Here is a 13386-nt window from a genome sequence, read left to right as displayed (position 1 = left end):
AGCATATTGGACCTAATTGAGAAATCTTATAGCTCGCAAATGGTTGTTTGACATTACCGTCTTAGTGAATCATACTTCCATTGTCAGCAGCGTCTGAAATTTTATCTTGCGAACAATTCTTGAGTAAGTTCTTGTGAATACGGGGCCTGCAGGTGACGGACTTGACTATCCGACTGTAGACACACTGGACCATGCATTTTCAGTACGGGTGGATGCTCTGGACTCATGTCTTTCAAGGCACCCAAAGCTAGATTCACACGCGAGGGCAAAATCTCGCTGCTCCGCGGACCGAACAGTCACGTGATTACTCCGATCCAGCGCAGCAGCGGAGACGCCCCATGCACACAGCAGAAGCTACGCTCGCGGAATCCTCGTGCATACTCTCGACCCCTATGCTTATGCCGCGCACTTATGTGACCAAAAACCACTCGCCTCTTCCACTGTCACACGAAACACATTTGTTCGTTGCCAAAAAACTAAAACACGGGGCTTTTAAGCCGGCAGCCTACTTCCTAACCACGCCAATCCAATCGATGTTGACAGATTTGACGCTGAATCTTCTCGATCATAGAGTTTCCTAAAATTAACCAGAGGGGACTCTGTCGCTGCAATCGTTCAGCGACCATGGGAATGGTGGGTAGTACACAAATTGCCTAGTCTTCGTACTTGCAGGCGGCGAGTCGTACTTGCGGCTTCGTTTCTTGCACTGTTTCGTTTTTGTTTCGAAAGAAAGATTCAACCCTTTTGAACTTCGCGACCCGATTTGGAAAGGTAAGTATAAAAAATAAGGTGGTGAAGCGCAACCGCTGAAGATTTGCTGATTTTTGTTTCTTGAGAAAATAGCTCCAAGCCACACGAACACACACGGAGCCAAAAGCAGGCCAGATGTACGAAGACTAGACAAATGTGTGTACTATCCATCGTTCCCATGCTCGCCGAAGCGCCGTGCATTGCAGCTCCCAAAGACACTAGCGCCAGAGTTCTCTCTATGATCTCGATCGAGGGCAGACGACCTTCAAACGGACTGATCGAAATAGCGGCGACGCATTTCCGTCCATGCCGCGAGCGGAGGAGAGCGGATAAAGCGACGACGGCAAGTTTCGATGACCTGCACATCAGGTGATTCGCCGTCCGCTACGAGAATTCCTCCTCCGTTCCCTCGTGTGAATCCACCTCAAAGGTTCGATGTCTCTTGGTGCGCGCGCCGGTGAGCCGCCTCAGGCGGGTCGGGGAGCGTAAAATATGCGCGTTGATTGATTGATTGATTGATTGATTGATTGATTAAAACTTTATTTTAGTCCTGAGAAGACGCAGGGGAGACCACGCGCCACCCGGCTAATCCCACGGAGGGACCGTCCAGCCGAGCTTGGCGGCCCGTTCACGGGCACTCTGGACGGCCAGGGTTTGATCGTTAAATTAGGGGCTGCAAAAGTACAGCCCACCTGTCTTCGCTCAGGGTGAAGCCGATGGCTTCACATTCCCAAAACACATGATTGAATGTTGCTGACAGTCCACAGGTAGGGCAATCCGCACTGGGATACCGTTCAGTGTACATGGTATACGTATGTTCAGATTGCGATGGGAAGCAGCTGAGACCGGTGGGACGGAAGAAACGTTCGGTCACGTCGATTGCGCGCTGCATGGCTTTTTCAACTTGACCATCGCTCCCGCTGGTGCACCATATGAATATCATCTGCGTAGATGGTATGATCTATTCCTTGAACATTCGTGAGTTCCTTCGAGAGCCCGATCATCACGATTTTAATTAGTGTTGGTGAAATAACTGAGCCCTGAGGCGTGCCGCGTGAACCGAGGTTGATCTCTCGTGAGGAGTACCCTTCAATCTTGAGCTTGGTAGTTCTCTGGCGAAGAAACGATCTCATGAAGTCGTACACCCTCTTCCCTAGCCTTAGGCTGGCAATACACTGGAGAATCAATTCGTGAGAAATGTTGTCGAAAGCCTTTTCCAGGTCTAATCCAAGGATGACTTTGGTATCTCCTGTGCTCCGGTCGATGATCTGATGCTTTATCAGCTTCATGGCATCCTGTGTCGAGAGGCCAGCTCTGAAACCAATCATGGTGTAGGTGTACATGTCATTGGTCTCGAGGTGCACCTTGAGTCCGTTCAGAAGGGCATGCTCTGTGACCTTACCGACACAGGAAGTTAAGAAAATCGGTCTTAGATTGTCTACTCCTGGTGCTTGTTTCGGCGAGTAATTTTTTTTTGCGTAATGTGGGCCAAATATTAGGGGCGCGCAAATTATGCGAGTATATACGGTAATTGCCTGTGCAGAGGCAAAGAAGGGATTGTTGTCGTACAGATCAGCACATTCTAAAACATATCGATGCCTTAGCCTGCTCTTGTAAGATCGCGTCAAACACAGTGCACGCAACTTTTTTTCGACAAATGGATCGTTTGTCTTAACTGGGTATCTTCGCTCGCTCATAACATTCGTTGCCGAGTCGCTTATCCTCAAAATGAGCGAAAAGCCAAAAAAGGGGGTTGAGCTAGCGGAGAAGACCACAAGACCATATACACCGTGTGTTCTCCAACCTGAAAAAAAAACTGCTATAACGGCACGGAGTATGCGTCTTGTTCTCGAGATCGCTCAAGCTCACCCAGTTGTGTCCACCTGGTAATCGCAAGAAGCCTCGTTCTCAAAAAAAAAGAAACACCTCAAGTCATAAGCAAATGTGCTACATGTGCAGTAAAAAAACATATTTTGCGCTATCCTGCGGCATGGTAAGCGTCGGCCAAACCGGACGCTGCGTGAATGAGCAGGCAAGAAAACACGAGCTATCTTTCAAAGGTGAAGATGGCGCGCATTTGCCTTAACATTGCCATGCACATGAGTGTCAGCCACGACGGGGCAAGATTAGGATTCTCGGCTGAAGCAAAGATACGGTCGCGTGAGAATTATTCGAGGCCTTTTTAGTGGCGTAGCCAGGGGTATGCCCAGCAGATGAGCATAAACCCAGATGAAAAACGTGAAAATGCATGCAACTGTCTTGTCGATGGCGAGTCGGCCATGACGAGTTCGCGAGTGGGCGAGGCACTGGGGAGTTACATCAGCGGCCCACTCGCGCACGTAAATTAGTTAAAACTCGTGTGTTCTGTATAAACAACGCTTTACTGGTCATGATTTGTGTGTTGTGTTGAGTTCTTCATTTCGTTTCGCTTTCATTATTACTACTTCGTGGTCTGTGAAATGTAAAGTCAATGGTTCTTCGGTGCGATCTTGACCGAAGTTGGCAAAGACGAGGTCTGTGCACGTTTTATTTATATATAGGTGTTTCTAGAGGAGTGAGTCTTCTAGGTACTTCGACGAGGCGTGAATTTTCTGTTTCCCGACTAGATTGCACTTGTACGAGGGCTTGTTCATCAGCCTTTACTTTGTGTGCAGGTCGATGGCTGCGTGTTCTGGTATGTTTCTAGAAAGGTATCGCACCGTTTTTGGGAGCGTCTATTGGGACGTTGATCATTTGGCCTTTGATTACGTACTGTCCGTTGCCTTGCGTTAAACGCCTCAAGCTCTTGAACAGGAGCCGTGAAGCAATTGATCACTACTTCCCGAGCTCTCACCTCCGGGGTAGCGTGCTGTCCGCGTAGATGATGAACCGCCGCATGCCCCGCTCTCCTCTCCTGCGTAACAGCTTGTTGTCGGCGTTGCCCCTTTACCACTGCTTCCCGAACTCTCGCTTGTCATCTCTGTCGGCGCCGCCTTTCGCAAGTGAGAGCGTGTTGGCGTTCGTTTTCATCCATGGCAGAAAGAGAATGTATGCTCTCGAACGCGCTTATTCTTCATCTTCATCAGCTGCAGCATAATTAAACTACACATAATGCTCTACAGATGTGTAGCGGTTACCTCGCTTATCAGCAGAATGACGAATGACATAGTGGTATCATGGCCGCTTGATCTCTCCCTTTGGTGCGGCCTGCCGAGTTGTTTCGCGAAGAAAAGAGCGCCCGTGAAAGAGAAAGTTGACTGACTTGCCACGACAAGGGGTGAGGGCGCTGCCCATCGGCGAAGTAATCGCATTCGCACCGGCTTTCACAGCGTCCCAAGAAGGGGTAATCTCACTCATCCTCCCTATTTTGTGACATTCGTATTATAGTGCCCAGAATAGTTGTATCCTGCCATCATTTGGTTAGCATACGATGCCGTTTTGTTCTCCCATACCATTGTTATGAAGAAACTGCTGAGTATATTCCTGGCCAACGGGCTGTATTTTTTAGCATCTGGTTAGAAAACAGACATTTTTGGAAACCACTTTTCCGCAAAGCCCTCAGTTTGTCACATCATGCATCATTTGAGTGATAAATTGTCTATATGGGACAATTTACGAAGAATTATTACTTGTGACTGATAGTGGGTGCTTTACTACTTCATGGAAGTTACGGTGGGCGTATAGTGGGTACTTTGTATGTGCTGCGCCGGAAAATGGGCAATACACAACGGACAAGCCTAGACCCTATATAATATGTTTCACCCCAAATAATCGCTATTTACTTAATGTGGTTACCCTGAAAATACACACCACAAAAACATCTTCATATAACAACGTATGCAGAAAGAGACGAATAAACCGTAAACATGCACCCACAGAATATTGAGACTTCTACACGACGTACTTGTACACCAAATTCAAAGTATTAATGACCCTATTTGGCGTAGCAAACGCTGTCTCAGTGAGTAACCATGAACTTAGACATATCATCGACGTTATCGACCGAGATTCATATAACTATACTGCTGGGATATTCATCTGCCATGACGTAGAGCAAAACTGTTACTTCGACATATTCAACAAAATTATTATTTGCCAAATTTTTTTTTCTATAAAAGCTGTCACAATTGCAGCATATCCTCTGACCAACAAAATCAGCAACCTCCACTAACACTGTTACTCGAACGTTACTACCTCCCTTATATTTCTACAGTGGTAAAACGTCAGCGACGCATGGTCAAGTAGACATAAGAGTTGCGAATGCTGATGCTAATAACTTTTTTCTGCCTTTTTGTGTGGGGGGAGGAGGAAAAGGGGTTAACGTAGGGTGTACACTTTGCGTCACCCTTGAAGCTGACATGCAGTTGCAACATTGTTCAGTGTATATGTATTCAGTAAGTGCACTGTGTTCTTCATAGCAGTTTCAATTTATTCATATTGCAGGTCGGGGGGCTGTGAGGACGGCCCTTGCGACACTGTTGCAGAAAAGAGCAGCTTGATCGGGTAAGTACTAAGTCACTTGTCAAGACGTTTTCTGCTTGCGCATTCCGAATCGGTCATGGATAAACTTGCGAGTAAAGAATTGCCAATAGCTATGCGCACAACAAGGGGGGGGGGGCGTTATCTTAGTTTGACTTTTTTAAAAGTTCTGACATACTAAGCGACGACGGCTACTTTTGTCTTTCATTGTTACGGCTTCTAGTCGTCGGTAAAAATAAAAATAAACAGATGCGATAGGCGATGCAAGTGCACGCGGTCCTTGCCTGTGCGTATGACCAATGTACACGGTGTCGTTTATTCCAGGTTTCATCGAATTTTATCTCCTGCTTTGGTACAGAGACTATGGCTTTGTGCTGTTGAACTCGGGGTTGCGAGCTCTCTTATGGAGGCAGAATACAAAAACGGTCATGCGCAGATATTTGGATGCACGTTACAGAGCTCCCTATGGTCAAAACTAATACGGAGCCCACCAGTGAGCACAGCTGTAAGTGGCATTTGAAATTCAGTCAGTTATTATTACTTAATTTTTTTTTAATTTACATCACACACAAAAAAAATATTGCGATGTGTTCTTGTTGCCATGACATTGGTGCTGTCACCCCTACATGTTGCGCAAATGGTCATTGATTCAGTAATTATAATTCAGTGCGCGTCCACCGTAGTTGCAGTACTGTGGTGCGCATTGCGCTCATGGATATCAAATGACTAGAGAATTTCGAAGTGGAAATTAGAGGTTATCGTGTGGTCGTACGACAAGCACCATTGGAAACGTTTTGCGTGGCTCAGAAGTACAAACCTCGTGCAAAAGTGTGACTTACGAGTCGACAGAGCATCTCATGTGGACTTTGGAGACTGGTGCAACTTGATAACGTGGCTTCGACAACTGTTAGGTAACACCTGCGCGTTTCCGTTACTACGTGTAGGCGAGTGGAATATTCCTACTCGTTATCTCACTTTTTAGTTAATGATGCCGAAGCCAATTGGACGGTATTCAATCGCAGTGGCAGGCTCTTGCCTATGTTCGCACTGAACAATGGGCCCGATTTCCTTTCCTTTTTTCTTTGACAGCATATCACATGATTTGTGTGTTTTCTCTGTGTGTATTTTTTCGTAGGCTTTGCGTTACAATTATCGTAACCTCTGAACATGAATCATTGCTCAGAATGCGTCGACCTAAAATTACGCCACGTACAACATTTTCTTCTTCACTCACGCTTCCTGTGCACTGTTGGTGCTAGTTGGCAGCACGGAAACTAAGATCAGTGCAGAAGTGGTTAAGTGTGTGATGCCCCGCCGCGGTGGTCTAGTGGCTAAGGTACTCGGCTGCTGACCCACAGGTCGCGGGATCGAATCCCGGCTCCAGCGGCTGCATTTCCGATAGAGGCGGAATTGCTGTAGGCCCATGTGCTCAGATTTGGGTGCACGTTAAAGAACCACAAGTGGTCAAAATTTACGGAGCCCTCCCCTACGGCGTCTCTCATTATCATTTGGCGATTTTGGGACGTGAAACTCCACATATAAATTAGGTGGTCAAGTGTGTGATACACTACTTGATATGTATTGCTGTCGCACAGCAGTGGTCGTCACTCTGTTGTGGATTTGTTTCGGTGTCGTACAGGTGTGTGCTTTTTACAATTCGAACTTTAGGCGTATACACGCGTTAGCAGTACCTGGTTCCTTCTCGGACCCCTGAGCGATCGGGGACAACTTTATTGCAAATATTTGGGTAGAATATGAAAAAGCGTTTTGGAAATAGAGCAGAGACCACCGCAAGGAGAACCTTTCAGTGCGGTAATTATTCTAACATCATTACCGAAAAGCGTTTTTTGCTTATGCAAATATTAAAAGTGTGCCTTTACAAAACAGAACAGAAGAGAATACAAGAGAAGAGAAAGAAAAGAAAGAAATTAGGAGGCATAGTGTGCGTAGAATGTGATTTCATGTACGAGAGCACAGTTAAATAAGTAGCTATAACAGTACAGCATTAGGCAACTCGAAGAAAAGACTTGCGGAGATGTGTTCCATTTCTGGCACCCAAGTGAAATGCATCCATTCGCAAAAGATAAGATCCATTCTCCCAAGAGAGATCTTCGGAATAATGCGCCACAGAGACTGAGCGGTCGCTACTTTCAGGGTTGGGGATGTGCCTAGAATAGGAGGAGCGTGTGTGTACAGAAAGGCAGCGAGATCAACCAGAGGTAGTCTGGTTGGCTACCCTGCACGGGGGCATGTGGAGGAGCGCACTAAGCAATACGATTCACAATGGCATTGTTGGCGCAAGTGCCTGCACATAAACACAGGAGCACGAGATTGATCTCCCATGACGGAATAGGCAATGTTTTATTTTTATTCGCCATTAGGGGCCGGCGAACCTCAGGGTGAGGAAGGGGCCTGATAAAGACGGCGGCGTAGCGGAAAGGGTGGGTTCGGCTAATCGACGGCGGAGGTCTCAATTGCTGTCACAATACATTACATAGCGCTACCTTCCACTGGGTAAGGGAAGGACATAGAGCCAAAGGATGTCGATGGGAAGGGAACGGTGATAACTATCCAGTAGGTGCTTGCGCGAACAAAGCAGCACCATACTGCGCCCTCACATCTGCGTCCGACTGCGATGCCGGTTACATAGTGCAGACTGAACAAGGCGTTGGTAAGATCTTGGTGAGCGCGAGTTGTCAATGTGTTTCTGTATTGTCAGTAAACTGTGTGTGTGGTGCGAAAAATCCCTGCTTAGGCAGCGTACACAAATACTTTCGTCCAAACATTTACTCTTTCCATCGCTATTCTCACATTCGCAATGCTACGCTATTGCTGAGCATGTAATTACAGCGTGTTCGAAGCAACCTTGCGCGTGTACGTCAAAGAAATTATAGACTGCAGATTTTGCATTCAAGTGACAAGCAGCTGACGATGAACGAGAAGTGAGTTCTTGGTGACAGAAAAAAGAAGAAGACGAAAAAAAAGCCATGTGTATATAGTGGTCGCGTTGGTGCGCACACGGTTTCTGCACCGTTCGAATTTGTGCGCGCTCACATGAGCCTAAGGCAAACAGAAGCCCAACTGGAATTCGCTTTTGCTATAGCCTTATGCAAACAGTGCGCGAACGCTGCTGATGATCGTGGCAATAATCCCGCTTGAATGGGAGTGGTGGGCCGATTGGACCTCATCTCCCAGCCTCAATAAGTGTGTGCAAATAGAAATCATAGCGGGCGCACTGGATGTAAACATGCGTTATTGTAATGGTTTGCGAGGACATGAATGAAAGAAGCAAAGAGTACACATCTCCTTGTAAATGCAAAGAATTTCGGCATGCTCTTCCAATGAAAGCGAATCATATTACATGGAGCATTGGTTGCACGCGCACAGCTTCCATCGTATACCTAATGAGAGTTCTGGGCAGGAAAAGTATCAAATTACCCTTGGAAACGAAAAAAAAAACTGAAGAATTGGTGCCGCGATTTTTATCCTCCATACTTGATGGTGAATGTCCTCCTCTTTTTCTGAGCGACACCCCCACCTTAAAGCTTCCTGAATATGAGCTCGTAGGTAGTACGTGGCTTGATCTCCAACTTGGCCATAACATTTCTGCAAACGTCCAACATCACTCGACATAAAAGCACCGGATGAGTTTGCATATCAAGTGACTATGCATGCGATTTTTCTCAGAAGCAGCACCAGCCCCCCCAGTCGATCTTTTTTTTCGATTTATTTTACAAAAACGCGTGATTTCTGCAACCTTTTTTTTTACAGCCCAACGCCTCAGCACAAAGAGAACTGAATTGAAAAAGGCTTATTGAAAAACAGTGTTGTTATGTTGCTTCCAACCATGAGCGATGTATCTGCGTGTTATGTCCGCGCAGGTAATGGTGCCCATTCGGTAAACGTGTACGAGATGCCCAAAAATTTACATATTTTTAATTTCATTTCTGTGATTCCGATCATCTACGAGGGATTTTAGTAGATTCTGTCTATTTGTGTTGAGTAATTTCTCGAGCATAATAATAAGTGTAATGTCAATCAAAACCGTTCTACAGATAACTTTTGAATGCTCTGTCTAGAAGACGTGGTGCGTCAGGCTCCTTCGTCTTGTGAGGACCGCAGTTGTGGAGGACATACCCCAGTCTTACCGTAAAATCAAGAGTCAGAACATACTAAGTAACATCTATACTTGCACTGACACCTGAAGTAGCCTAATTGGCATGTTATTTACTTATTTTATCATACAAGGAGGAATAAGAAGTTGGAGAGTGGAGGTATCACTTTTTTATTTCAGCTGCCTCGCCATGTTTTCGTCGGCGACCATTCTTGCACTTGAAAGACGAAGGGTAGAGTCTACTTAGGCCACTGAGTACGTGCCCGCACGGACTTCAGCAGCGTCTATGTGGTATTTTTATGGACCGATTGTTGGTAAATTCCCAGGAACAGATGTGCTAAGGCGCTACACAAAGATTGTGTAGGCATTAATGCATTATTACGATTATATATATATATATATATTATAATATTGCTCGTGCTTTCCTACGCCTGTTTGTTTAACATGCTTTCCGGAACGCTGATCATCTGTGTAGTTCATGGTCCAATGGGCAAAGCAGTATAATAGACTGCCGTCTTGAAGAAACTAGGGCTTAAACTAGTTGCACCAACATTGTTCGTAAGCGAGAACCTCAGGCAATTGTGATGCAGGAGCGTCAGCGAAGCATTTGAGCCGGCCAATGGAACACTTACGGACGGAAAGCTCTATCAATTCGACGCCAATATCAAAACGAACTATCCAGCCCTTTTTTTTTCACTCGATATGTGACGCTGGGCATGTGCCGCTCTTTGGAGGAAGCAAATTGCTTCATGTCTTTAGTACAGAGCGTAGTCTAACTCACATGTTTTTGTTTGCAAAAGCTTGTTTCAATATCTATCTACGTATGTATGTATGTATGTATGTATGTATGTATGTATGTATGTATGTATGTATGTATGTATGTATGTATGTATGTACGTATGTACGTATGTATGTATGTATGTATGTATGTATGTATGTATGTATGTATGTATGTATGTATGTATGTATGTATGTATGTATGTATGGTCAACCACAAATGTTTGCCGACCACGGCAGCGCGTGCCACCAAACTGCCTGTCCGCGCCACCTAGCAGTGTGCCATCTACCATCGACCACAGTGCTAGGCCGGAAACAGCTCTTCTTGTTATTAACTGGCCTTTCATTTTTCTACTGCCACGTAGCACATTGTTAGTTCATTATTTTCACGGGAACCGCTTATTATCAGTATGACCATCACATTTCTGTTTGCATAGCAGAATCAATGCTATCACGGCGTGTCTCGAACGGCGTTCCGTCGGCTAGGTATCACTTTCTGATAAAGTTTCCGAGTGAGAAAAGTACTGGTTGAAGGTAAAAAAAACCTGGAGGCACTGCGCCGACCAAAGTAAACGTTTGAAAAGAAATAAAACACAGAAAAGGGGCGTTTTAGGTCCCACACGGAAGCCTTGTTCACAGTGAAATGAAAACATGTGCAAAGCAGTTCGCCTTATGTATGTTTCAATATATCACGCAGGCAGCCTGCATACACTGACGGCAGATTACCATCGTTTCTGTTTAAAGTTCGCGGATTGGTTTGTATCACGATTGACTCGGGATAAAGATGCCGTGAGAGTCCCTTTTCCCTAGCGAAAACACATGCCTTCCCCCAATCGACTGTGTGACCACCTGACGGATGCTCAGCCAAGGCACTGGATTTAACATTTTCTTTCTTCACGTCATAAATATGCTGTTTGAGGCGCCGTTCAAAGTCACCACTTTCAGAGATATACTCATCGTCACACTCCGCGCAAGGGACAGCGCACACCACACCGGGGAACTTCACTTTGGCTAATCTGTCCTTCACATTTACGAGCGACTGTCGTAGTTTTTGGTCCGGAACATGTGCCAGATGGACGTTGTAGGAACGCAGAATACAGCGAAGGGCTTCGCTTATGGCGGGAATATACGGTATTCCCGCACGCTTTGTGCTGCATCTGGTACTGATCGGATGCAGCACACGGCAATCGGGGACGTGCAATTTGTCTTTCGACAGCGTTAAAGAAGGAATTCGGATAGTCACAGGCCGACAATTCACGCCGCACCAAGCGTACGTCGGCTGCGTAGTCCTCTTTTCTTTTCATAAAAGTTATGCTCATAAAGTGCTCTCGAGGCAGAAGCACGTAGACGCAGATACCAAAAAGTGCGTCGCGATAGTTCAAAATTATTTCTAGCCAGTCAGAAAACCATAGACGAAGGGAGGGATGCGTATCGGGCGTTACGGTGCTGTCGATCGCCACTGACGTAGCCAAGGTGTCGCAAAGACACTTCCGCTACGCTTCTACGGTCCGTAAACTTTTTGTGGTCGTGCGTATGTGTGTGTTTTAGTCGCATTAACGTCGACATCCATCGTAAGAGTGGTTTTACTGAAATTGCTAGATTTAATTAGGCACAGAATTAAGTTGCATTTGTTGGAATTAGGACGACCGCTTTCTTTACCTACTCTGGCCACGCTGGGTGGACGTCGGCCGATGTCGGACGGAAGTAAGGACAGAAAAAGAGCGTAACTGTGGAGGACTAGGTGACGTTACGACTGTGCGCCACATCATTTTGGAAGAATAGGTGGCGCGGGTGATGTCACCCGCGTGACTCCATGCACACTTTTGGGAAGGATAAAGTGGGAAGGGCGTGCACCAGCTTCCGGTGCCCTATCTGTGACAGAGACTTTTGCGTCAAACGGCAAAGCGTGATAGCTCATCGCTGCAGGAAATATTCAACTGTGTACGGCGATTTTAACTAAATGCACTGTGTAGTGGATTCATCGCCATTGTGGTTGAACGCAAGATTGCTGGTTCTTATATCTGTTGATCTCCCCGTGTCATATTGTTTCTTGACTCACGGATGGCATCAGACAAACATGAAAGAATAAAGTATCTCTCAGGAAGGCTAACCAGCTTGCAGTATCCGATTTGTTAGCCTATGCTGGGGTAGAAGAAATCAGAGAGAAGGTTCGCTCGACAATTGGGAACTGTACATTTCCTTATATATGCAGTGACGAAGCCTCGTAGACTTCTCACATGCAAGAAATACTGCAGTACACCTAGAGATCGGACGTTGTCCTTACAGGTGAACTGCAACAAAATGTCAGGCCACTTAAAAAGCCTATGGTTTAGGATGGAGTAGGTATAGACAGATTCCATGTATCCCACTTTCCGCGTCTTCCATTGTATTTGCTATTCACGTTCAATTTCAAACTTTAAAATGCGTGCAAAAGCGTCCCGAAAATGTCGCAATGTCATCTCTAATACCATGGCGGAAACAAGACGCCACCAGTTCCGTTCACCGGGAGGGACGCATGATAACAGCACGACTATAAGACGACCTTAAAGACTAGAAAGCGCTGAAAGATTTCGGAGGCGGTGCATGTGCTAGGACCTATATTCATAGCGACTCACATCAATCGCATGCGTCGTCTGCTTATGTTCTGTTTGAAGGCAGCTAAATCTGTGCATACAATTTCCGACCCTGTGGCGTTAGGAGTATTGCTTCGGTGGTAGTAACAAAAATTTAGTCATAGTGAAATTTAATCATTGTATATCCGCAAATAGAAAACAACCAAGCGTTATTTTACAGCTTATTCACTATATACTATGTGTATTTTTCTATGAGGAATTTGGCGTTTCACTACAGTCTGTGCGTTTTGATTGTTTGATAGCACGGGAGTCCTAAACACAGAACAGACTGAATTGCAAGTGCTACCATGCTTTCTTTTATGTGGTGGTGGCCACCCATTTGCAATACGCACCGCTACTGCCAGGGTTCTACGTCCTATCGTTGCTTTGTCGGCAAGCTAGCGACTGGTCACGCAATTCATGAAACCTCTATATCAGAGCGATTATTTTGTTTACTTTTTTTGTAATAATGAGCTCGCACTAAACAGCATATCCGCCCTAACTCAAAAGAATCAGTACTTTATGAGGTTGATCCACACAGCAAATTTTTCATAGCGACAGATCTCTCACGACACTTAGAGACATTATTATACAGACTTCGTTTGGAAGTAGCATACACAAACAGCTTCCTGCACAAAATACATCGATCCAACTCCCCGGAATGTCACTGTGGTC

General features: G+C 45.8%; 1 protein-coding gene across 2 annotated transcripts in view; it reads left to right on the top strand.

The window, feature by feature from the left end:
- The window catches only part of LOC119177226 (E3 ubiquitin-protein ligase MARCHF8), a 205115-nt gene that overhangs the window by 135219 nt on the left and 56510 nt on the right, over positions 1-13386 (top strand). For both annotated transcript variants that reach the window (XM_075878282.1, XM_075878283.1), the window contains exons 2-3: positions 5173-5232; positions 5533-5713. In XM_075878282.1, coding sequence (XP_075734397.1) covers positions 5173-5232; positions 5533-5713 — 241 coding nt within the window. The remainder of the gene's footprint in view (positions 1-5172; positions 5233-5532; positions 5714-13386) is intronic.

The sequence above is a fragment of the Rhipicephalus microplus genome, chromosome X (genome assembly GCF_043290135.1).
Source record: "Rhipicephalus microplus isolate Deutch F79 chromosome X, USDA_Rmic, whole genome shotgun sequence".
Classification (NCBI taxonomy): Eukaryota; Metazoa; Arthropoda; class Arachnida; order Ixodida; family Ixodidae; genus Rhipicephalus; species Rhipicephalus microplus.
The sequence above is the reverse complement of the archived record's forward strand: the minus strand, read 5'-3'. Positions and strand labels throughout refer to the sequence as shown.